The sequence below is a fragment of the Protobothrops mucrosquamatus genome, unplaced genomic scaffold, assembly GCF_001527695.2.
Source record: "Protobothrops mucrosquamatus isolate PMUCROS unplaced genomic scaffold, P.Mucros_1.0 scaffold_293, whole genome shotgun sequence".
Classification (NCBI taxonomy): domain Eukaryota; kingdom Metazoa; phylum Chordata; class Lepidosauria; order Squamata; family Viperidae; genus Protobothrops; species Protobothrops mucrosquamatus.
Genome location: NW_015386369.1, coordinates 50,934 through 76,937, shown reverse-complemented (window position 1 = coordinate 76,937; position 26,004 = coordinate 50,934). Strand labels below are relative to the sequence as shown.

At 36.2% G+C, this 26,004-nt stretch overlaps 1 protein-coding gene across 1 annotated transcript; it reads right to left on the bottom strand.

Moving 5' to 3' along the window:
• Positions 1 to 6,485: 6,485 nt before the first annotated feature.
• On the bottom strand, positions 6,486 to 25,581 carry LOC114923938 (ankyrin repeat and SAM domain-containing protein 1A-like). The gene is made up of 3 exons (XM_029287307.1): positions 25,080 to 25,581; positions 9,625 to 9,727; positions 6,486 to 6,628 (listed from the first exon to the last, which is right to left on the bottom strand). Exons 1-3 carry the CDS (start codon positions 25,455 to 25,457, stop codon positions 6,486 to 6,488), a joined length of 624 nt encoding a protein of 207 aa, XP_029143140.1. The 5' UTR covers positions 25,458 to 25,581.
• Between the last annotated feature and the right edge of the window lie 423 nt (positions 25,582 to 26,004).

Here is a 26,004-nt window from a genome sequence, read left to right as displayed (position 1 = left end):
ACAACCGTTGCTTCATTATAATGATCATGTGAGCCCTCCATTGGCACCAATAGGTTTCAAACTGCATATGTATGCAATTATTTATCAAGATACATTAAGGACCACCTGCTCCAACCAGGATTGATTGTTCAAGGCAAATGTCCCAGGAGAAACTATTAGAGATACCCCATTTTTGTGATGTGAAGGATGCTGAAACCAGAACATACTACTTTTTAGTTATGCCACCAATGATGTAAAACACCCTCCACTTAGGAGTGAAAGTGGCCATTTTGGTAATGGACTTCCAGAAACTAAGCTTTTCTGACAGCTTTTAGGAACTCATTAATAAATAATAAGAACATAGATAATAAAGCACACAGATACTAAAATTAAATAAATAGTTAAAACTGTATTAGTAGTTTTGATATTAATGTAAGTTTTATAATTATGTAAGACACAGGAGTCTTGAAAGCAAAACAGATATTCAGTAAAAATTAAAAAAAACATATTTGTACCACATTTTTAGTTCCTAACTACGGGTATTTTCAGATGGAGAACTCCAAGATCTATCAATTAAGAGGCACTGTGGAGCTATTCCAAATTCCCGAACAAAATCCAATTGGTAAGAAAGAAAAAAGACTTAGTTGAAAGACATCAGAGGATTGCAGTTCAAAAAGAACTTCACTTGGAATCGCTGTGGAAGTCCAAGGCTGAAGCAGGACTAGAAGCTTTCTTATTCATTGACAAAGAAATCCATTATGCCAGTGGTAAGATTAAAAATGACTGCTGCAGTTATAAAATATCTGCAAACATGAAGCATTTTCCCAAGGTCAGTAATATAAAAAAATTAAATTAGACTGTTAATAAACTGCCTCATTCTGAAACAGGCCAAATGGCAATAGGAAATGACCTAAGGTAACCATAATACACCACTATTTGCAAAACCTTGAGAGTTAGATTTATCCAGCAGAGCAAATTCTACTGTTGCAATTGGCAACACCATATTATGTAGCATTATATATTAGCTCAATTCACAACAGAGGCTATTATTCAAATATGCCCACTATTCCATCCCCCAGTGAATGTTTGAAGTGAAGCCGAAATTATGTATCTGCTTCCAAATGAAGACCTATGTAGCTACTTTTCTGGTACTTCTTCAGTCAAGTAAGATGGATCTGATTACAATGAAAGTGCGGGAATGCTAAATTCCAGCAGTGAAAAACATGTCAGAAAAGAGGCAGTGCTGTCTAAAGAGGCTTGTGCAACAATTTATCTTGATGTTATACACCCTGCCTACAACTTCAAGAACCACCGGACTGTCATATGGATAAGCAGCAATTGATATAATCTCTCTGGGGCTTGTCAATATCCAGTTCAATGCATCTGTATTCTTCAACTAGAAGATTCTCTATCTGGAAGGCTGCATTAGAGATGCAGCGTTTAACAAACTGGATCTAGAGATACCATACAAAAGCCACCCATGGCAACCATTTGTTTTCACATTAAAACAAAAACAAAACTGAATCCAGCTGCTTTGTTAAAATTCTAAAACAGTTTTATTGAAACCAGACAATCAATTTCAATAAAATCATACTACAAATTATTAGGACGCTGTTCTTTCCAGTGGTTCAAATACAGTCAAGATGGAGACAGTGGCCATCTTGCGGCTCACAGGCACAAGGAACCCAAAACTTTGCCTTCAAAACAAACCTAATCGAGATCTGCTTCAGGACTGCATACCCCTAGAGAGGAACTTAGGTTTGTGCAGGATGATAAGTAAGGCGGGGAGCTACAGACAGAACTGAGCACAACAAATAGATTCAGTGCATATTGACAAAGATAATTACTAAGATAACAGTGAAAGCATACATAGAACTTTCATTGCTATGTGGTCATCTAGAGCAGGGGTAGGCAACCTTGGCTCTTTTATGACTCGTGGACTTCAACTTCCAGAATTCCTGAGCCACGAGTCATAAAAGAGCCAAGGTTGCCTACCCCTCATCTAGAGATTTGCAGCTCTGGAACCTCTAATACTCATGTTGCCCACAGGGCTGTTCTGCTCCCAAGAGAATGCCCTGAGTCGTTGCTGCTATCATTCAATCCCAGAGCGACTCATATGTTCAAGAATAGGTATGCTTTCTTGAATATACAGTGGTTGCTAGCTCTCTTAATTGATGATAAATACTTCAAGGGGGCCTGTTTGGGGCTGAGAGAACTCTACTTATTTTGTCCAAGGTAATGAAGAAAATGTGACAAATCAGATCCCACTCTAGTTTTTTTATTATCCAGGAACCAATTTCCTTTCTTGGTATTAAAACAGAATATTCACTAGTGATCAAAAAGACATATTTAGAATTTACATCTGGAAAATGCATAGATCAAACTATTTCTTTACTGAATTATGGCATCTAGATTCACAAACAAATGGACTTTAATTACCCACCCCCTCCCCATGAAATTTCAAATGAAATTCTTGGAAAATGTCTTCTTTATTGCAGGAATATTAATTATTGTAAGAAATATATGTAGATCTGTACGTTCATTTATACTAAGCAAAATGGGAAAATATCTAGAAATAGGACTCAGACCCCACTATAAAAAGCCAAGTAGAATAAAATGATGAGCAATTTTTATGGTAGCATAATAAAATCTTGCAAGGACAGGAGGAAAATGTACAGGTAGGTCTTCACTCACAACCATTTGCTTAGCGACTGTTCAAAGTTACAACCACACTCAAAAAAGTGACTTACAACTAGACCTTGCACTTACAAACACCTCAGCATCACCATGGTAACGTGATTAAAAAAATTCAGATGCTTGGGATGCAGCATGTATTTACAACAGTTGCAGCATCACATGGTCATGCGATCATCATTTGCAACCTCCCTAGCTGGCTTTCGACAAGCAAAATCATTGGGGGAAGCCAGATTCACTTAATAATTGTGTGATGCAATTAACAACTGTAGTTATCCACTTAACAACTTTGGAAAAAAAGTCATAAAATCAATTGTAACTCACCTAACAACCACCTTGCTTAGCTATGGAAATTATGATCCCAATTGTGGTCAAAACTCAAGGGCCACCTGTAAATCATTTTGAAAAATTGATGAAATCTCATGAGATAATGAAATCTTATGAGGTAGTTAAATCTTATAACATTTTGACACTTTTGATCTTCTAGCATTTTGCTGTTCCCACCAAAATCTTAATTGGTTTAATTACTATTTGCAAAAACCTTCAGCGATGCTGTAGTAGTCTATATAAAAAAGGAGATTTGGTTATGGGTCTAGTAGTTTCTAGCAAGTACTATTAATTCCATTAGCTCATTAAAAGAAACAAAAAAATAGAAAGAAGCATAACTGTAGAAACTGTATCAAGAACAAATACTACCAGTTACACAAGCTATACTTCCTCATTCAAACCCACATAATCTTTAATATTCAAAATTTTATATAAAGCTAAATTATTTAGTATTTCTGAAGCATAAAGTAATAAGTAGTATTCAACATAATTTATGTTCTAGTCAGATGTTTATGGAGAATAGAAAAGAGTTGTGATTATTTCAGAGACCAGTACATTAATGTAGATAAAGGCTAAAAACTGTGTGGAGGAGAAATTGAAACATGCCTATAATCAACTGTATGATCCTTAGCACCATACAATATATTGAGCCAAATATAAAGAGACTAAGCACATGGGTTTTCTGTGCTGGTGGGAATTCAGCTGCTCCTGATTAAGCACCCTTTGAAAGAACGGAGAGGAATGTCAGGGATACAGCTGGAAAATACAGTTCTCCTAATCTATTTTTTTTTCTATGTGTTGATTACACTTTTGAAGGAGTGAGGCTGCAACCAGTCCTACATTCACTTTCCAAATTGTATTTTCTCTCTAATTGTCAATGATGCTATTTTTGCTTATACATGCTGACGGTTGAAGCTGAATCAATTTATGTTATAAAAAGATGTGATTTTCATAGCAAGTATTAATATCTTCCAGAAGAGTTCAGATGAAAGCATCAAACAGTTGATGATGGAATCAAAACTGGAACCATACATTTGAGAAATTCAGATCAGTCCAGTAAATCTAAAAATTCAGAGTCATATTAGACACTGCTAAGTACATGAGGCACTTAATATAATCTGAAATGAATGTGTAATATTCTGGCTCACCCAGGCAGGGCAAGACATAATACATTTTAAGATATAAGTACTTGCTCTGTGTTATTTGGAGTTCTCAAATTTCAGCAAATGCCTCAAATCACACAAAGCTATTTCTCCACTGATAAGTACTGTATGAAAAAACCATTTTTCTTGGAGTGCTATGTATGATTGCTTAGCCGTATCAGAGCAACAGAATGTGAGTTGAATAATATGTTCCTCCCTCATATTATCTATTAGTAAAAGAATCTGAAATACCATTCATAGTAGAATAGCTGCAAAAGCGAGATACTTAAATATATTTATAAACAAGTTGAAAAGTTTGTAGGTAGGCAATAGCCTGCCAAAATTTCCAGCCCATATGGTCTTAGACAAGGGATAGTAATTATTGAACTTCAACAGAAGACACCCTCATACACTGAGGGTTTAAGCACATTTGTTAATATCAGTATGAGTGCAAGATGTAAAATAAAGCATCACATTATTACATGAAACATTGGTGACATATATACGATAATATATACTGTAGCAAACCTGAACCTTAACAGTTTCATGCAAACTTTTCAGTCAACACTTTGTTATGATGAGCATGCAATACCTTCAGTTAGCCATGCATTATACATAAGAATGTGACTCTTCTGGAAATGTGGATTCTTACAGCAAAAAAAAAAAAAATCCCCTAGAGTAAATTCGGGTTTTAGCAGAAGAAAATGAAAAATACCACTTTGTGCACTGTACTGAACAATAAAAACTTCTAATCAAAAGCTATACATCTTGATTCACATTGCAGGGTGGCAGTTAAGTCTTATAACATATGAAAATCATTCTGAATTGGGCCAGAGCTCTAATCCAGTATTTTGTTCTACACAGTTCCTAAATAGATGGCTCTGAGAAAATACCAAGCAGGAAACCACTACAATATTTCCTACCAACTGTGCTCCCCAACTCCTGGTATTCAGAGGCATACTAAATAAATTATAATTATTTTGTGGCAAACCCATAATACGTTCAATGTCCCTTCCACTATTTTTTATAAACTAAATTTACCAGGTGGCTGATCTGTAGTTTTTCAGTTGTGTAATGGAACTCTTAAAACATTATAGGGGTTGTTCTATTACAACATATCAGAAAAGGTGGAAGGGAAGGAAAGAAGATGGCCAGAGGTAAGTGGATGGACACAATGGCTGCACTGTTGGAAGACCTAAAAGGCCAAGTTAGGGATAGATCACTCTGGAGAAGATCAATCTATGTACTGTAGTTGTTAAGAATCGACACTGACTTGCTGGCACATAATCAGTAAATGGAAGTCATATAATAATGTATTGGCTGTTCTGTTAAGATATAGATCACTGAATTATTTCTGGAGTCTAGAAATCAGATGAAACATTGAATTTGTTTCCTTACCCAGTACTACATACTTAACTTCCCTACTGTCTGCTATAAGCTAAACAATCCTGGCTATTTTTAAAGTATTAAAAAGTTTTTTGAAATCTCTTGCGGACCAATCTTTCTTCATTTTAAATAAACTCAAGCTGGAATCCATAAATACTTTTTTGGGAGGGTTGGCTTTTTCATTCCTGACTTATCATAAAAACTTATAATTTAAATCTGCATCCTTATCTATTTATTTGTTTTGGATATGGAGATAATATGTGCATTTGGGGGTTCACTGGAAGAAGTACCTGTCAAGGATAAAACTTTGGCAGCTATGTGCCTCTGCATTTCATCTTGCCTTTATATTGAGGGGAGGGGGGTGTTACTTTCGAGTGGGTTAAATGGAGAAATGTAACCTCTTCGATTCAGCTGGAGACCGTGAGAGGCTGAAACCTTGTCAAGGACACCATAAGACACGGATGTCAAACTTGCCGTGTCATGTGACATGTTGCGATGTATCGTGACTTTTTTTTGCATTGCCAGAGCTGGGGTGGGCATGGCCTCCTTATGATACAAACAGCCCGTGGGTCGGCAATTTGACACCCCTGCCATAACAGTGAGGATTTGAAGCAAGCGGTTCTCATAACAAAGTGAACTTGTTGATATGTATTACNCACGGATGTCAAACTTGCCGTGTCATGTGACATGTTGCGATGTATCGTGACTTTTTTTTGCATTGCCAGAGCTGGGGTGGGCATGGCCTCCTTATGATACAAACAGCCCGTGGGTCGGCAATTTGACACCCCTGCCATAACAGTGAGGATTTGAAGCAAGCGGTTCTCATAACAAAGTGAACTTGTTGATATGTATTACATAAGAGGCTGGGGGTTTGGCTGGGAGAATTATTGTTTAAGTCTATGAATTGGTGTTGGAACCACAGAGTTAGTTTTTCTTTGATATAACCAAGCTGTGTATTCAATAAGCTTTTCGGAAATGAACTGAACCTGGAGTTTGGATTCTCGAGCTGGATGTTGACAGTACCTCTAGAGAATAAACAATTTTGCATGACTGACATGTTTTAAGAGAACTAGAGTAATTTATAATTCCTGTATGACTACCTAGAAGAGTAAAGCATTAAATGGACTGTACAGAACACAATTTTGACTCAAAGGCTACATAAATATATATTCACTTGAAGCAGAGATAAACTGATTATCTTCCTCTGCTTTTTTTGGGGGGGGGGCATTTCATTCATTGCCATAGCTCTTCTGCTTGGGGCTGTACTTTTTTTAAAGGGCAATGCCAAAATTCTGCATTAGTTATTATACAAAAGTGAAATTTTCAGTGTATTTTTTTCTATACTGATTATACAACCATGTATTATTGAAAATGTTACTATTGTATTCTTTCTCTAGACTGTTGATTATTAAATGATACCAATACAGAATTACAACAATTCTTATGATCTTTATTCTTATTCACATAAATAACATCTTCTAGATTAAAAATTACTCAACATCAGTTAACCCACAACTTTTTTTTTAACACAAGAATTTCCAATTCAATTGGTTGCAATATCATTCACATAAAGCTACCTGCAGCTATAGAAATAAGGTGTTTCATGATAGAGAGAGCTATGACCAGAGCGAGAATGCCTCTGACAAAACAGTTTAACGTTACAGTTTCAACTTCAGCATAAAGATGAGCTATGAATCAATATAAATTTGATAACAGAATAGTTGGCATTATCCTATATATTGTACTGAATGCCATATTTATTGTTATCTGCCAGCTGGACATAAGTTTGTCAATATACTTTAATGTGTTCCTAGCTTTCAGGAAATGAGTTTATTCTCTTGAAACTAACATCATTGATCTGGAAAAAAAACTGGAGATTGATGGTTGAACCTTTGCAGCTATGGTAGTTCTGTTTCAGTCTCTGGATAATGGTTCATTGCTGTAGTTCAAAATGACAGTCTTGAAGAATTAGGGCATTATTCCAGAAAAAAGGAAAATAATCTCTAAAATGGGTCTGTTTGCAAGAGAGTGAACATATATTCTCTAAAGTTGAAGCTGTATCTCCAAGATAGGGAAACTCAGATTGTGATGGAGGTGTATGTTGCATAGTGACATGCTTGCCTAATAAAAAGATAATATATATCATGTGGCCATCTGAATCAACAGACGGTGCTAGATTCATGTCAGCAGTTGTGATATACTTTGGTACTATTAATGTGGGGAATGTAATTGTGAAGTCCTAGAAGGGTTCATAACTTGGATAGATTTCAGGGGTCTGTGAACTTAGATGGGAATAATTATAATTTGATTTTCATGAACCACTATCTGAAATTTAATTTTTCTTGTTAATGATTTAATGGATGAATAGAGTACATATATTACTACATTACACATCTGCTATTAATATTTTGATTCTATTCGACTATTATTACTTTTCTTGTTAATACAACCTATAACTGTGCATTTTATTTTTTGCATTGAAATACATTTTTTTGAGGAGTTTGTAGGTTTAACCAAACCCGCACAGAGACACAACAGCACAAAAAGATTAGGAAGCAAATCACAGATATTAAGAAGTTTAAAATCAATCCTTTAAGGTAGGATTTGGTTTCATGTGCAAGATCAGTTAAAAAGATGAAACTCAGTACTTTATGTTCTGCTTGTGGGACTTCCATAATTGGCTACTATAAGAACACAACATTAGACTAAATTGGACTTTCATACAATCCAGTATGATTCCTTTAATGTTTTTATTTAACTTTTATCAAAACCCATTTCCAATCAAGGTTAGATAAATGTTGGCCCAACTCTCTTCCTATGATAAGTGGGATTACATCTGATACATATAGGGTGTTACCTTGTAATAGATCTCATTGAATAAAAACTATCAAGCAAAACTAAAACTCTGCATATTTAATATGTTTTGCCCTTATTTTTCTCTCTTTAGTCTTCATTTTCCTAGCCATATTTGTAAGTTACAGATGAAGAAGCTTTCTCTCACAAGCAGAATTTTCTCTCTCTTCTCTAATTTGCAACCGCCACCCCATCCACCTTGAAGGTCTTCCCTCTAACCCAGTGGTGGTGAACCTATGGCACGGGTGCCAGAGGCGGCACTCAGAGCCTTCTCTGTGGGCACACCCCAGTCCTAAGCCTTCAGCTGGGTTTTATAAAACCTTTTCGGTTTAGGCCTCCGCTGCCATGTGCAAAAAAAAAAAAAAAAGGTTAAATCAGTCAATTTCAACTTCTCGCAGGAAAAAAAAAAGATCTTGCAAAGTTGGAATTGATTGATTGAACTTTTTAGTCCCACCCAGTCTGCCATTACCACCACACCCACACCCACCCAATTGGCCACGCCCACCCAATTGGCAACACCCAGCCAATGGGCCACACCCACCGGGCACTCGACAATGCATAAGTGGGTTTTGGGTTGCACTTTGGGCACTCGGTCTCTAAAAAGTTCGCCATCACTGCTCTAACCCCTTTTGGAAGCAAATGCCAGCTCCTTAGCGCCTTGCTTACCCTAGTTTTTTCCTTTTGGGAAAAGGGAGAAACAAAGAAAGGCAGATCTCAACTGTTACAGCTGAAAGTCCATTTAAAACCACTGATCCAGAATTATCTAAAAAGGAAAGTAAGGGATGAGTAAAGCCAGCTGTCCCAGAGAAGACTGCAAGCAGATGTCTTTAAGCAGCTTTTTCTTCTGGTAGCCTTCTGGGAGAAGACTTCCAGAACATGTAGCCTATCTAAATATTACAACTAGTGCTAGGGAAGCAATCTGGGCTTTTTGATAGATTTTTGTCCCTCATCTGTGCATACATTTTAATTTCTGTTGTGCAAAGCATTTAGCACAAATAACAATATCTACTTATAGTAATGTAGTTCATTTCATTAAATTAAATTAAGCCTTGTGGTATCTATCCAATCTGGAAATACAGAATAGTTATTTGAAATAGTTTATCTGGAACCCTGGAAATAGGATAACACCAAACATGGAAACATGGCTTGAAAAATTAAAATCCCCAAACAGGTTAAACTTATTGCATTGGCTTTTGTTTTTTTCTTTTGAATGCAGACATAAATAAAAATGGCAGCCTGAGACAAAACTCACATCTGTCTGTAAAATTCAGTACAGTACCTGACATTCTTTGCTGCTCCTGTGAAAAGTCAATGCCTTCACCAATCGAACTCATGATTTTCTCGATCTGAAAAAAATATATTAAACATTAGTAAACATTTTTTCACAAAAAATGTAACTGCAGTAGAGAAATTCTTAATTACAAAAGAAAAGTTGTTTGTTCAAAAGAGACTGTTTGATGTCATCTTCAAAAATATATACATACTTGTATGTACGATTAGTGTTAGAGAAAGAAGTCTACAGAAGTTATTTCCCAGTTAACTAGTAAATTCCCATTTATGATTTGCTTAAATATGAATGGAACAATCATTTTGAATGTTCAAAATACATAATCCTTCTACTTACAAAGAACACACTATTACAGCTAAGGAGAGATTTCAAGGCACAGATCCCAATACCAAGGTGCTTCAACTAAAACTTGCAAAAGCATTAATGTAAAAAATGCAAAAAGTAGCAGCTTTATGAGCCACTCAAGAGTTATTGGGAATTGGGCAGCAAAGAAATGTAATAATAAGTGAAAGTAAAATAAAGAAAGAGCATACTGAAGAATATGTCAACAATCAACAAGAGAAAGACCACTCAAGTCAGAATAAACTGCAGGATCATCTTGAAGTTCACAAACATTAAGAATTCAAAAGAAAGAAAGAAAGAAAGAAAGAAAGAAAGAAAGAAAGAAAGAAAGAAAGAAAGAAAGAAAGAAAGAAAGAAAGAAAGAAAGAAAGAAAGAAAGAAAGAAAGAAAGAAAGAAAGAGAAACAGTAGTTAGAATGGTTTTTAAGTAAGACAATTTAAAAATTAGGAAAGTACTTCCGCAGGTAGTCTTGAAGGCCAGGGACCTCCCAAGGAATTTAATATAAAGAAATAAAGGAATTGTACCACATCAATTGCATGCTCAGAAATTTTCAAATATTCTCTGTTTGTTTAAAGTACAGTACTGTACCTGTCACTGTTAAGGATGGTATAAAGTGCAAATTAGGGGAAATAAAACAAAACAAAACCCAAGATTGCAACATATAATTATTTAATTTGTCAAGTTAAGATGCACTTTAATAATAGTAGAAACAAGAGATCTGTTTCTTAAATGCAAAAAGTTATAAGGAAAAGGAAAACTAAATTTGGAAATAGAGATTCCAGACAGGGCTTGAGATTAAATTGGAATTTTTTCTAATAATCACAGGCCTACGGACATCACACCTTTTTTTTTTTTTCCTAACCTGCCCTTTTCATCTCAAAATTTAGCTTCTAAGCATTTTGGGACAGAAGAACCACAATGTCTTTTACTTATCTCTCTCTCTCAACTTGATTCTACAAAGCAACAGCACTAAGCACAAAGTCAGAATTAAGTGGATCCCACAGAGGTTTAGAAAAAAAAAAGCTTCAGAACCCTACCATATGAAATTTTGCAAACATCTAATGTCACAGGACTCTCATTACTAGTAAAGAAAACACACCAACACAAAGAAAGCACAAATTAATTGCACAACTAAGCAACCGTAGCATCAGACTAGTTCCCAGCAGAACAAAGCTTTGCAAGTTTCTTACATTGTAGAAAGACTGAACTTCGGAGTCATCAGGCACTTGTTCCTGAAACTGCTGGGAAAGAGCAAAACATGTTTTCCAAAAGAATTCAATCAAATGAAACATAATTCTACTTAAGAGAAAATATAAAATAAGGGACAAGAAGAGTTTTCCATAATTTCATATTAAAAAAAAAGTTTTCTTTGCTTCATTCTAAGCAGCTTCCTGACCTTAAGCCCTCATTCTTCTGGCTCAGGCATAATTTGAATAAGTCACAATTGGCTGACGCACATCTATCCAACAGCATGGTTTACACATCACACCAAATCAAACTAAACCCGTATTATATTTTAACATGATGCAATTACATTTATCCACATTGCCACGTTTTGCCTTACAAAACAGTATGCAACTATGGCAGTACAATAATAGAAACAGATAGCAAAAGATAACGACATTTCTTTCTCAGCTTGACTGTAACAAATGTAATCTGAGTTCCAGTTTCTGCCAGAATTCAAGATTTGCCTTGAGGAGAGGGTGATGAAGAAAGATGAGAAACTTTGAGGACAGCTTACCAGAAAGATTTTTGTGAACTCTATATGGTTATACAGATGTAAGTAAATATACATACATGGACTTCCTCACAAATCTAGAATTTATCCTCATTCTCTTATTCTCACTGTCTGCACAAAAATATTTGCTGGAACACATGTATACTGCATACTGTCACATCTTATAGCTTTAACTTAAAAGTACAATTTTTCTGATAGCTGATATTGCAATTTGGATCCAAAATTTGTGAACTGATTTATTCATCAAACTAGAATGTCTTTCTTTCGTCTCCTTATTGAGGCTTCCAATGTATCCGAAATACTGGTTTTGTACAGTCTTCCCAAATCTCATGCATTCCAAAAATGCTGGGCTTTAATTGCCTAGTCAGCCTTGCTAAAATAGACTGTAAAGACTACAAATGGAGGCAGATCAGATAGAAAATATAAACCCTAACTTATGAAAATTGAAATGCTTTCTTTTTACTCCTGCCAAATACATTTGGAAGCAAGACAAATGTCTATGGAGATTCAAAGTCATCCAGATCATGGTTATCCTAAAGATGCTTTTTCAAAAGGCAACTGGACTTTCATTGTTTCCCCCCCCCTTGAAGATGTTTAGCTTCTGATCCAAGATCCTCATCCTTGGAACTTTCAGCAGTTTCAAGAAGGTTCCAAACCCATTTGCACTAATCAAATGACCCTGACGGCACAGATAAACTTCCAAGTTGCCTCAATGACTCTCAGAGAGAGTGCTAAGGACCAGATGACTGTAAGGAATATTAATCCTTCCATTCTCCACCATTCAGTCAGAACTGAAGAATCTTCTTGGATAAGAAGCGAAACGTCTTCAAGGGAAAAAACAAAGAAAGTCCAGTTGCCTTTTGAAAAACGACCTTTGGAACAAGCAAGACAGATTCCATTTTCTCATTTTTCATTGTATACCTCTTGGAAATCACAAGGCCATAAAGCTATATTTAAATAAATACTCTCAGTTTAAGTGGCATAATAATAGTAGCTGAAAGAGGCAAAAGGAGATTATCCTAACTGAAAAACCTTGTGAAACCTCCAAATCTTGTGGAACCTCAACTTGAGACCATTTTTTTATACTTAATTCATTCTGGTGTCTCTGACATCAATCATTCTAAGGGCATTTCAAGGAGGGCAGGGGGAAGAAGGGCATAGATTTACAAACACAATGAAGCTCATGTAATCTTAAGGCCTTTTTATTCAGAGCCGTTTTTAGCAGATTTTAAAGGTTCAAGTAAATAGTTCATTTTGGTAAAAGTAACAGCTCTGATCTTCTCTCTGGTTGATAAATCCTATTATGCATCCCTAACATGCAAGCTCTGCAGCATTTAAATCTAAAAAAAAAATCCATTGATTTAGAACAGCTGTGCTCTTCCTTTTGTTGAAATATGGCCACTTGCCAAAAGGCTTCATTCAAAGCCACCAGCCATCCATCCACAGAAAAAAAGAAAGAAAGAAAGAAAATGAAGAAGCTTGACATCTCTTTGCTGGAAAATAATCTGACATATTAGTTAATATATTTTGGATTTTATTTCTATTTTACTTCCTTCATTAAATACTTACCACTCCTTGTTAATTTATTTCAGAGTTGTTTTAGACTAGAACATACATTGATGAACTTCTATGAAGTAAAAAGTATAGGATTTCCTCTTTCAGCAGGTTAATTTAATTTTGATGTAATGATTAGAAGAGCAAAAAAGCAACATTTCTCCTGTTCACTGCTCTAACCAAAACTCAAATGGACCCTCTTCCAGTCAGTAAGCTTCCATTGACACCCAAGGCCAAAAGGCAACTGGCCCCTTAACACACAAACTATATACTTAAAAGAAAGCTGCTTCCTTGTAGGTACATATGCAGCATCTTAAAACAGGCCTGAGATCTATGACACAGAAGCCATGGTTCCTGGAATTGGCCTTGAATGAAGGAGGCAGCCAGCGCAACACTGTACCTCCCACTCTCAATCCTCTGAGCCAATTCAGAAGAACACCATGGTCAATGCTATCAAAAATAATTGAGAGGTAAAGTAGGGCAAGGATAGATGCACTACCCCAATTCTGCCCAAATATAAATTGAGCGTGAATCCCACTCCTTACTAGCACTGATGATGTTATCTAGTTTGGGTAATGAAACGTCTGCAAGAAAACTACCAAGGTCAGAAAGCATCAAAGACTCCTCACTCTTTGGTCAGTTTAATTTAGTAGTTCTCATATCTATGGCACTTGTTTAAGGATTATTGGAAAAGTTACAAATAAATTGTATTAAATATGTGCATAAGGAATATATCAGAACTATGTTCCATATAGATGTGAATGAGTTAGAATTCAAAGGTATAATTACTGGTAAAGAATCCTAGAAAAAATGATGTCCATTAGGTCACAAAGGGTCATAAACACCTGAATAATACCACATTCATTGCTATTTGAATCAGTAAGGTAATGGGAAATTTATTTATGATTGTGAAGCCTGAGTAATGTTGGTTAAAATAGCAGTAATACTATAGAATCAGAATAATTACTCCTTATACAATTCTGTGCAGTAAGTATTCAAATCAGAAAAATGATTTCTAGGAAAATCAGAATTATTTTACGAAAGTCAGAATTATTCATCTGAAGAGTAAAACAAAAAAATTTTTTTTTAAGGCCCTTACTTTATCTCCATATTTACTAAAAAAAATCCCCAATATTCAATGTTCTTGCTTTGAGGGATATTTAATATAAGACATAAAAGGAACAGTTTTCTTAAAGGTAGTGTTTTCCCTATTCCACCATAAGATGGCAATGTTTATTAGCCAAGTTTGAATTTATTATAGTAAAGCCATTGATTCTTGATCTATACAAGAAAAACAATGTCTATATTTTTCTCTTTTTGAGGAGCTTTGAATTTACTTTATCACAGCTATTGGCATCAATCAATACAATAGATTAGATTTATAACAAATGATTTCTGCCTTACATTCAATTATATTACAAGACTTTTCAAGTATAATTTATGGAAAATTATAAATTTTATGGTGAAAGGGAAATGGAGAGAAAATCATTATGATTTCCCAAAAATAGATGTCCATATCCAATACTGAATATCAGAAAATTCAAAATAGATGCACTATAAAAAAAATACTGCCCACCATTATAGTGCAAAACAATTTTTAAAATGTGCATAGGTGGATAATATGAAAATTTCTACTCGACAGCATTTCATTTAATTCAAGTGAGGCTGCATTTAACAACTTAAAAAAGGCAATGAATGGAAGCAGCTTAGTTAAAAATCTAAAGTTACTATAATAGGTAAGAAGAATACTTTGAATGGTTTCTTGTATCCTTGTTAAAATGGAATTAGAGCAAGATATAAGGGGATCAGTTTTCAAAATGTCATCCTATGCATAATCACAACGTTCTCTAAACTCAGCAGAATTTTTGAAATTATTTCTCCTCAAGTTATTGTTATCAATTTCACAAGCGTTATCACTCTATCTCCCTTGCCCTAAAATTAATGATGAGTATTATCTGAAAAAAATCCTGCTGTTCCATGAGAGGGAATCTTCTAATTATTTCAACAAGAAGCTCATCTTTAACTGCAAGCACCCTTCCTTTTTGTCAGGGTCCCACACAGTTTATCATTGGGAATATCTGTTTTCAATGGCAAAAGACTCCACACTGAACAATTTTTAACTTCAACTAAAATCACAGGGATACCAGTTTGTACAATTTGTACAATTTCAGAAATCTGAAACGCTATTCTTCTGATTTGAGAAATTATCTGACAAACCACAGCCTAGTCCTACAAGAAAGCCAACAAGCTAGTGAGTCAGTAACCTTGCTTGCTCCTCATGAGAAGTAAAAACCGGGTTAGTTGTCTAGACTAGAGAAATCACAATTTTCTAGCCAATCACTTTTCTCAATGTGAATGGAAACTTTAAATTGTAGCAGACAGTTTGCCACAATAATCGAAATTTACGAGTGAATCACCACAAACCACCAGATCTGGCATCTTAAATACGCAACACAGCCAGATAACCCTTCTAAATATTCAGCCAAAGTGAAACAAATCCTAATGAAAAGCAATATTGAGTGACAGTGATATGAGAGTGAGCCATATGATTGTTCAAGCTGTTTCTTCTGTGTTATCCACTGAGCAGATGATAGGCTGTAATCTCTCTGCCTGAGAGGCACTATTGTATTTGATTTTGCAGAGCAAAATGCATGGGGACAAAACTGACAGCTGATGGACAGTTCAGATTTTAAATGCAAATCCAAGCTTGTGTTGGGCCTAGCCCAGTGCGTGGAAGAAGCACCGCATTTACCATAGTTCTTACAGATTTGGTAATCACCCAAATCCAGAATGACACTATGTGGCTTACAGTTTGAAACAGAAAAACAATAAAAAGAAATTTTTACAGGACATTGCTCCGGAGGGCAGGCATCACGAAAGAAAAGACACACTTCCTGGTCCCAAGAGATGACATGGCTGAAGTAATCTAAAGCACACAAACTCCGCCTGATCTTACTGAAAGAGCAGAAATCATAGGAGCTAGGCGTTCCCTGAAACAACCTGGCCCCATGCCACGAAGGTCGTATGCTAGCAAAATAATGCTTAGGATCATCCAGTACAAATTAGAACTTTATATGGCAAAAGCAATGCCAGATGTTCTGTCTGGATTTAGAAAAATTCCTCAGAACATGACACATTATTGCTAATGCTTGCTGAATAATTGTGAAAAATCAAAGAATACTAAAAAAAGAAGTCAGTATGTGCTTTATTAATTACAGAAAGGCCTTTGAATGTGTTAATGATTTCAGGCTGCAGAAGCTTAGAAAAATCAGAAGCTTAGAACATCTCCCTATCCTTACACTATATACTGGTTAAGAAGCTATAGAATGGACAGTACATGTTGAAACTGGCTCCAGGTTGGCAAATTGAGACAAGGGTATATACTCTCCCATATAGAGAGTATATAAACAATACAGGTAATCTTCAGTTAATGCCAATCATTGGGACTGGAATTTCCATTACAAAGCGATACAGTCATAACAGTGCAATGTCATGTGATTGCTGCATCACTTACCAACGGCAATCCCAATTGCCATCATTAATCAAATCTCATTGGTGGCAAAGACCCATCCCAGCTTGGACCTCCTAGACCTAAGCCTTGGTAAGGTTCCTCCTCTGCCTCCTCTCAAAATCCTTCTACCTAAATTCCCCCCCATCTCTGCTGCCTGCCTATCTGCTGCCACCAGCTGCTCCCACTGTGCAGCCCTGTCTGCCACTGCTACACCCACTGCACCATGTACTACTATTGTATTAGCCAGGGCCTTCTTTCATGCTGGTGCTTCTCTCCTGCCCAACCCAGGGTATCCGTTTGTGTGTCAGCTAGGGCCTCCATTTGTCCTTCACCCAGGATTTCCATTCATGATCCACCCAGGGTTTTACTTCCATTCATGATCCATCCAGGGTTTTACTTCCATTCATGATCCACCCAGGGTTTTACTTCCATTCATGATCCACCCAGGGTTTTACTTCCATTCATGATCCACCCAGGGTATTTGTGTGCAAGTGAGGGCCTCTGTTCATGCCTGCCCAGAGCTGCCTTTTGGAAAAGAAAAATCTGGCTCTGCTGGCACAAAAGGATCCATCAAATGGGCCTTCTTTCACGCTGGCACTGCTGGGCATTTCTTTCATGCGCCCAATCTCTTTCACCAGTGACCAAAAGAAGGAGCTGGCTAGAAGGGTCCTTCTTTCACCTTGGCTCAGCTGGGGACTTCTTTTACAAGCCAAGTTTCTTTCACCAAAGGCTTTGGGTGAGATATGTACAGAGGCCCTGGCAGTTGAGCTAATGGAGGTCCCTAGGTAAGGCATGAATATATGCCCTTAGCTGTGTGCAAGACCACCCTAGCTGCCCCAGCACAAAAGAAGATGATGCAAAAGAAGCTGCCCCAGCAGGTACAGTAGTGGCATGTGGTGCAGTGGATGCAGGGGCGGGTAGAGCTGGGCGGTAGAGGAAGCTGGCAGGAAAGGGTAGGCAAGCAGGCAGCCCAAAAAAATGCTTGTAAATATGGGTTGGTCCAAATTTTGTTAATGTGACACGGGTGCTACAATAGTCAGAACTTCGAGGGCGGCAATCGTAAGACCCTTCTTTCATCATTACAAGTTGGTGAATGAGTGGACATTAAGCGAGGACTACTTGTATTCAACCTATATGCTGAATATATATTAAGGGAACTAGATTAGAAGAAGATATATGTGATTTTAATATTGGAGGAAGAAATTACATGTGCTTTGCTGGTAATACTACTCTTCCAGCAACTTATTACTAAAGCCAATGAGCAGAGTGAAAAAAAGAGACTAAAATTAAATATAAAGAAGCCCAAACTAATGAGAATGCAACTAGCCCAGTGGTGGCGAACCTATGGCACGGGTGCCAGAGGCGGCACTCAGAGCCCTCTCTGTGGGCACGCACGTCATCGCCCCAGTCCTAGGCCTTCAGCTGGGTTTTATAAAACCTTTTCACTTTAGGCCTCCGCCGCCATGTGCAAAAAAAAAGGTTCAATAAGTCAATTTCAACTGCTTGCGGGGAAAAAAAAGATCTTGCATAGTTGGAATTGATTGATTGAACTTTTTAGTCCCACTCAGTCTGCTGTTACCACCGCAGCCACGCCCACCCAATTGACCACACCCAGCCAATGGGCCACACCCACCCGGCACTCGACGATGCATAAGTAGGTTTTGGGTTGCAGTTTGGGCACGGTCTCTAAAAGGTTCGCCATCACTGAACTAGCCTTAGAATTGATAATGAAAGTATTGAAGTGGTTACATAGCCTCTGTGGGTTACGATCAATCTTCAACAGTAAAGGAACAAGTAATCAAGAAACATGCCACAGACTAGCACTCAGTAGAATAGCTACAGTGTCTCTGGATAAGAAATTCAGATGCCATGATATCCCTCTATCTACAAAGATCACAGTAGTGCCACCAATGACATCCTTTGTAACATTCTCTGGAAGGAAAAACATGATTTTGAAAAAGCAGGATAGAAAGAGTATTGACACTTTTGAAATTTGGTATTAGAGAAGATTCATGAGATTGCTATGGATAGAAAAAACAAAACAAAACAAGAACCCCCAAACAAATGGATCATCAAACAACCCGGCACTTTTACTCTGGCACAAATGACCAGACTCAAATTATCCTACATCAGATACTTTATACAAAGATCTATCTCTCTCGAGAAGGTGGGAAAGGCGAAAGGAAACAGAAAACCATAACCAAAAGCAAAGTGGATGAACACAGTTACACTGATGCTGGCCAATAGGATAAGTTAGGTATATTATCATGGAGAAAACCTACGTCACTAAGAACTGACTCTAACTGAATGGCACAAAATTGATCCATCTATCCCTCCGTATCATTAAAGGTGATAATCAACACTCTGAACTGCACCCAAAAGTCACTGACTACCAATGCAGCTCACAGAATACATAAGCATAGTGGTGTCATATAGGCATATTGAGGCATGCCTACACTGCTGCATTAAACAGAAGGGGTTCACAGATCTTTGCAAAAGTTGAGGAAGCAATAAAAATATTTCCCCAGATAATTAAGCTGGGAAGAGACCAATGCATTATAATAACAAAGTCAAATGTACATACAGCGTAAAGGAAAGAAAACAACCAAGATGAGAATAGGAATATCACAGGAAAGAAGGAATATAAGGTGGCATTTAAATGAGAATGGCCATGGATCTGACATCACGCAATTTAACAAAATAAACTGTGAGGTACAGTGTGTGGGGGGGGGGGAAACCTCTATGTCATGGAATGACTTGGCATAAGCATCTCAACACTAAACTCTAGCAATGGTATCATATTTCTCTGTAATACAAGTTCTGGTGTCTGGCAACTTGATCAGTGGCCAAAAAGGACATGTATCTGAGAATTTTAGGCACGTGGATTGTTTTTCTGCATAGTCAGTCAAGCTAATATAGTTTTCAATCCTGCATGTAGCCAATGTAAAGCACAGGGCAGACTTCCTGAGCTGCTCCACAAATGTTTTAGAAGAGCAAGTTCCTGGATGTTTATAAATCTCTGAATTTTCTCAAAATAATTTGTAAAATTATTCAAATCAAATCTTTATTATGGTCAAAGGCCAGCACAAGGAGGGTGGGGTAGATTAAATCAGAAAGCGTAGAAAATACATCAGAGTCTAAAAAATAATTAAAAGCCAAAAGACATAAAAGAGAAAGTAAATATACAAAACCCAAAGTCTGAAAGGAATCTAAAAGGAGGGGTAGGAGCATTAGATGGGTGTAGAGGAGCATAAAGGTTAGCATGTGGCTGACTAAATCTATCACAGTAGAGAACACTCTAGTATGAATAAGCTGGATGCTAATTAGGACTAGTTTATCGCACAAGTCATCGTCTGACAGATTTTAAACACTGCTGTGCAGAATCTGGCAACATTATATGTTATAGCAGGATTAATATATGAAAGCAGCAGGAAAGTGTAGAATTGTCTTGTGCACCCTGGGTATTTATGTAATAATGGTGAGATATGTCTAGTATGAATCTCTGTAGTACATGCACTGGAGAAGCACATGTTCTATTGTTTCCGTGCGTCTAGAGTCACAGAGCCATTGTCTCGCCAAGGAACCTTCCTGTATTGGCCTTCAAGGACAGCTAAGGGGAAGGCATGACATCCTACCAGCATAAAGCCCTCGGCAGTTAGGTACTTCAGTATGCAAATTATTTGTATATGTACATGTACAGAAGCCCACCAATGTATATTAAACAGTGATAAATCTACTCTATGAAAAGAAACAGTACTTGTAGAAAATACCTCATAAATCTGATGCAAGCAATCCAGTCTTGTTTCATAACTTACAATTTAATTACTTTCTAATAATAAAAGCACTAGACCAAGTCACCAGAATAATATTAGCATCTCAGTAGGATTACAAAGTAGGAACACCTAGAGAGAAATAATCAAGGCTGATACAATTAATTTCACCTTTGAATCTTGAAAAACCAAATAGTATTTTCTTATTTCTGCAGTGTTTCATTATTTGTAAATATTTAATTTTATGCTGTTGTCCTTAGACTTCCCCGAAATGATTTATATTTAGTGTAGGCATATTTAGAAGTAGATCACTTTAAATAGATATTAAGTATTTGAATAAATTTATTTATGCTGTCCTATAATAGATACACATACATCTCCAAAAATTGGGTGCTACATCCTGGCATAGAATGACATATCTCACTTCAATTTTTTACATATCTCACTTCAATCTTCAAAAACAACAATAACAGTTTTATGTAAAATATAATGTGCTTTGAGTGCTGCACATTGATTTGGGGAGTACTGAATATTTATAAACATGTTACAAAAACAAATTTACCACTTTAGCCTTCAGCTATGTTTAAAAGCACTCAAATATTTATGCTACCCACAGCCTAATATATAAAAGTTCATTCCTTCTAATTTATTCTCCAGTGAAATAATCTAATAAGAAGCTTTTTTAGCTAATGTGTAGCTTTGTGCTTTCATATTTCTATACATAAATAGTTGTAAATGCCATTCAACATATTAACTTCAATAAAATGTAAGAAATGGTGCAATACTAGCTGAAAATGGAACTTATTGACAATCAATTCAACTCCTTCTATCTTACTTAAAGCATCAACACAAAGTATCTTTGATTCCATGTAGCTTCTTCTGCTTGAGAAGTAAAATGAACAGCTACATCAAGCTTCTCCCACTTTGTTCAGAATTGGTTTGTACTTTAAGTCTAGGTTTACAATATTTTAGGGGAGGGAAATCAACTATATTATCCAACATATAAAATCTATAATATATTTTTGTTTAGCCCTAAATAGTGTTTCCTTAAGAAACATCCAGTAGTGCTACTGTTGTTTACTTGAAAGTGAATGTGACCATCCACAGAAAAAAAAAAGATTTGATCTAAGCATGACTGATCCAGCTTACAATCTTAATAATAAGAAACAGAGTCACAGAATAGTAAACAATGTTGGAGAAATCACATTAGACAAAGCTGAAGTAAAATATGTATTTGCTCCTATGGCAATAAATAGCAATCATTTTTATATATTTAAAAGTTATTTAATAATAATATAATAATATTTTATTATTATAATGTCAAACATTTTTCTTTTACCTTACAGAAAATACCTTAAAGAAGCAATGGACTAGTTTACATGACACCAATTTCTAGCTCAGGTTATAGAAACATACTGAGAAATTTTTACAGAATTTCAGACTTTAAATAATCTATAATAAAACTGTAGCAATTGTGACAGCAAATTAAAGAGAAAATGACAAAAATAACTAATCTTATGGCTAGATGAACATTAACTAATTCCATATAACTGCAAGGTTGAATCACCAATTTATTCACTGTTTCATTTATGAGCTCAAGGTGGTACACATAGCACCCCATCCTCCATTTGTTTCCTCTAAGAAACAACCTTGGGAAGTAGGCTGGGCTGAGAGTAAGTGCTTGACACAAAATCATCCAGTGACTGTCCTTGCAAGAGCATACTTGAAACTGGTCTCTCTAGTTCTAGCCCAACATCTGGACTGCTCTACAATACTAGGCTTGAAGACACGGATTGATCACTTTGCCTTAAGATTAACTGATTTTTGTTATTTTCAAAACTGTTTTGTACCACTTGGAATCTGCTCACTCCATAAGCACTAGCCAGGAGGATGTGTTGCATTTTTCTACATACACACCAGGATTTGGGTGGAGAATTACTGGATGGCCTTCTTGGCTGTAGCACTCCTCACTCTAGAGCCCATACTGCTCTAGGCCCTGTAGCCTAGAAATGATTGATTTCACTTACACTTCCCACTTTTGCCAAGTGAACACTCCCCCCTCCCTCCTAGCCTGCCTTCCTGAAGTCAGAATGCCTCTAAATCTTGTTAATAGGAAGACAATAAAAACTGTGATTTTTCCACTGGACCTTATGGGCCTAAATAATTATTGTTTTAATTGCTGTATTTTGCAACTGTAAATTGCACATAATCTAAATAATAGATGGCATTCTGGTATAAATATACAAATACCAATATAATAAACTTCTAGGGGCATGAAAATTTCACAGAATGTCCCAATTTTGAGTACAAAACAGGCCACCCCACTTTTTGGAAATGTTTCAGGGTTTAAATATTTTTATTTCAAGCTTAAAACATCCCCAGAATGCTTGAATCATCCCATTTCATGCTTGAAACTGGATGCTTCATAAAAATTCATGCACAAAACATTTAGAAATAGAACATTTCTGTTTCTATTTTGTTTTATGTTACTTTCTTTGTATCTTTATTTTTTAAACACTTTGACTACCTTGCCTTATAGAGAAAAATATTTTTCTGAACTCTACTGTTATTACCGATACTCATGCAAACACTGCATTATAATCGGATTAATAATCTGCCATTCTCCAAATCTGCATTTTAGTTCCACAATATAGCTTTCCTCTAAGTAGGATGCACAATTCTGCATTATTATTCCCATTTTTAGGTTCCAATAAATCAATCAAAAAGTTTGAAAAATAATTCACACCTAATTTATTTTATTAGGATCAACTAAATTTGAATTCAATCCATAAAATCACAGTTATTCCTGAGACGGAGAGATGCTTAAGAAGAGAGGAAAAAGCAGTTTGTTATTAAAGAAAAGATCTAGTTTATAAATATCCCAAAGAACTGCAAAATATTTTAATAATGATGATTAATTATTCATTATACCTCTAGTATCACTGCTTACTCTTTGATACAAATATTAAACTTACTTAATTTAAATTTTCAAATAAAGTTACAATTCAAGTTGTCATCAAAATACCAATGGAACAAAAGGAAATTATTCTGTTAGGGTATATAATTACTGATCCTTCTCAGATTTTGTAAAGATAATATATGCAAAAATTTTGGAAGAAACAGGCTAAGCATTATAGCAATATTAAAAAGGCATTCTGTTAAGTACTTTAGTAATTCAGATTAAAAAAACTTGAAGTATTTAAAATAACTTCATTTCTGGAAGACTGATTTCTTCACAATAATAATTTTAGACTGGGTTTAGTAACAATCTCAAGGTAACAAATACTGTTTCTACAATGCAAGCAACAGTTTCAGAACAAGATGTGATATTCATAAATCATGTAACTTGTAGCATAAAGTGAATATTATGTAGTAATTTGAAACAGACTTTCCAGCACTTGAGCTGGTTAGATGTATATACAGATGTATATACCACCATGTATTTGAACTGAAATATGTTTTATATAAGAACTGCAATTTAATAGAAAGCTTAATTTCTTCATTATAAGAAATTACCATTGCACTCTAAATAAATAGCAGTTAGTGCAATACTTCTGATTCAGTTGTGAAAAAGAGCCCTGGAGTATATAGGGTCACACAGGCAACATCTGTGTACCTTAAAATATACACATCTTTTCCCAGGTCTGCACAGCAGCTGTGCAGTCTTCTAAAAAGATGGCCCAACTTTAGGAAATTGTAGATTGCAATATTTTGCACCCAAGGTACTCCAAAAGACCCAGCATTACACAATAAGAATAATAATGATTTCATATGTTCAATTTATAATCCATACAATTTAACCTCCCTAATTTATTTGCTAATGGATTTTCTTTAATATTCTTTTTAGACCTGGCATAGGCATAATGTTTCCCCAACAAGTCTTAACTATTTAATAATAGATTTTCCAATCTATAAAAGGCAGTTTGCATGCTCACACAACGTCATTTAAGCCAGAGTAGAATAAGCAAGAAATGCTTTAATGCTGTTTGATGAACAGCACTTAATCTCTGCTGATTTCTTATCAGAACAAAGTTCTATTAAGGAATGATTTCACACATATTATGCTGACTTCCCACTAATCCTTGGAATTAGCTATTTTGAGAGTGCAAAAACATTCAGGTACTCCTTGACCTTACTGAAGTCTTGTCACTAACATAAAGGAGCCCTAGATACACAGTATGACCCACCCTTTTCCACAAGCTATTCTAGAGAGAATATGCTATGTAAACATATTCGAATATGACAACTGATTCTGAACAGAACATCACTGTTTCAGACAACACTGAATACTTTTAAAACTTTCCCTAAATTTTGCATCACATAAGAGTAAATAACTGAATTCAATTTATAGGCGTAATTTTAATTATCTATCAAATAAATCCGACGCTAGGATAATTACCAGAGCTTCCTACTCTTTCATCCCTGATCCATTCTTATCATTGAATTCCTGCAGCAATTTTTATTTTACTTAAAAAAAAATCCAGCTTGGTCTTACCTCATCCCACTCGGAAGCAAAGGAAGGTGATTTCTCCAGCCTTTTTTTCCCAGTGCTACAATTGGAAAGGGATTCACTTCTGCTCCCCATAGTATCGTCCTCTGTTGGTGAGGTGGTCAAAAGGTCAGAATCCGATTTTGATAAGCTACGGCTAAGTTTGAGGTCTGCTTTGGACTTGCTTCCTGGATGAACTCTTCCCACAACACTGCTCTTGTCTCCATCCTCAGCACTACCGGGGTGCTGTGGCAAATGAGGATGTGCTAAAGTTCCAGAATCCAACTTGTCACGGATATGGCGTATGGCTGAATAGACCACTTTATTTTGGTCTGCAGTACTAGATTGTACCGATCCAGAAGCCTCAACATCTTCCAGCTGCATAGCAGTTCCTTCTGTACTTCCTTTGCCCACAGCAGAAATGAGTCTCAAAGGGTCCTCACTTATGTCACACACTGGAGAAGAACCATGCAGAAGACCTGAGAATTGATCCAGTACCTGGGCATCTTGGACATCTGCTTGGCTGTGGCTTCTGTTGAACCTTTTTTGGTCTTCAAAAGGGTAGGAAACCCCCCCAAAATAAAACCCAACACATAAAGATCAAGAGAAACAAGATTTTAGCTTTTCTCCCTCAGAGAGAGAGAGAAAGAAGAAGAAGAAAGAACAGCATTGTTCAGAGTACTCAGATTTTACCCAAACTTGGAGCATTTATGAAATTCTAAACAGTGGCCTGATTTATGCAATCTGGCAGCCCGCTCTGTTTCATTTTATTCCTGTTAACACTAACAATCAGCCCTTGCTATATAAGGTTTGGAGAAGTGCTAACTATACCCAGCAAAGGGATGGGGGTGGGGGGAGGGGAGAGACTGAGTCTCCTGGAACATATTTCCATAAAGGCCAAAGTGTTATTTAGAGCAACACTCCCTATTCC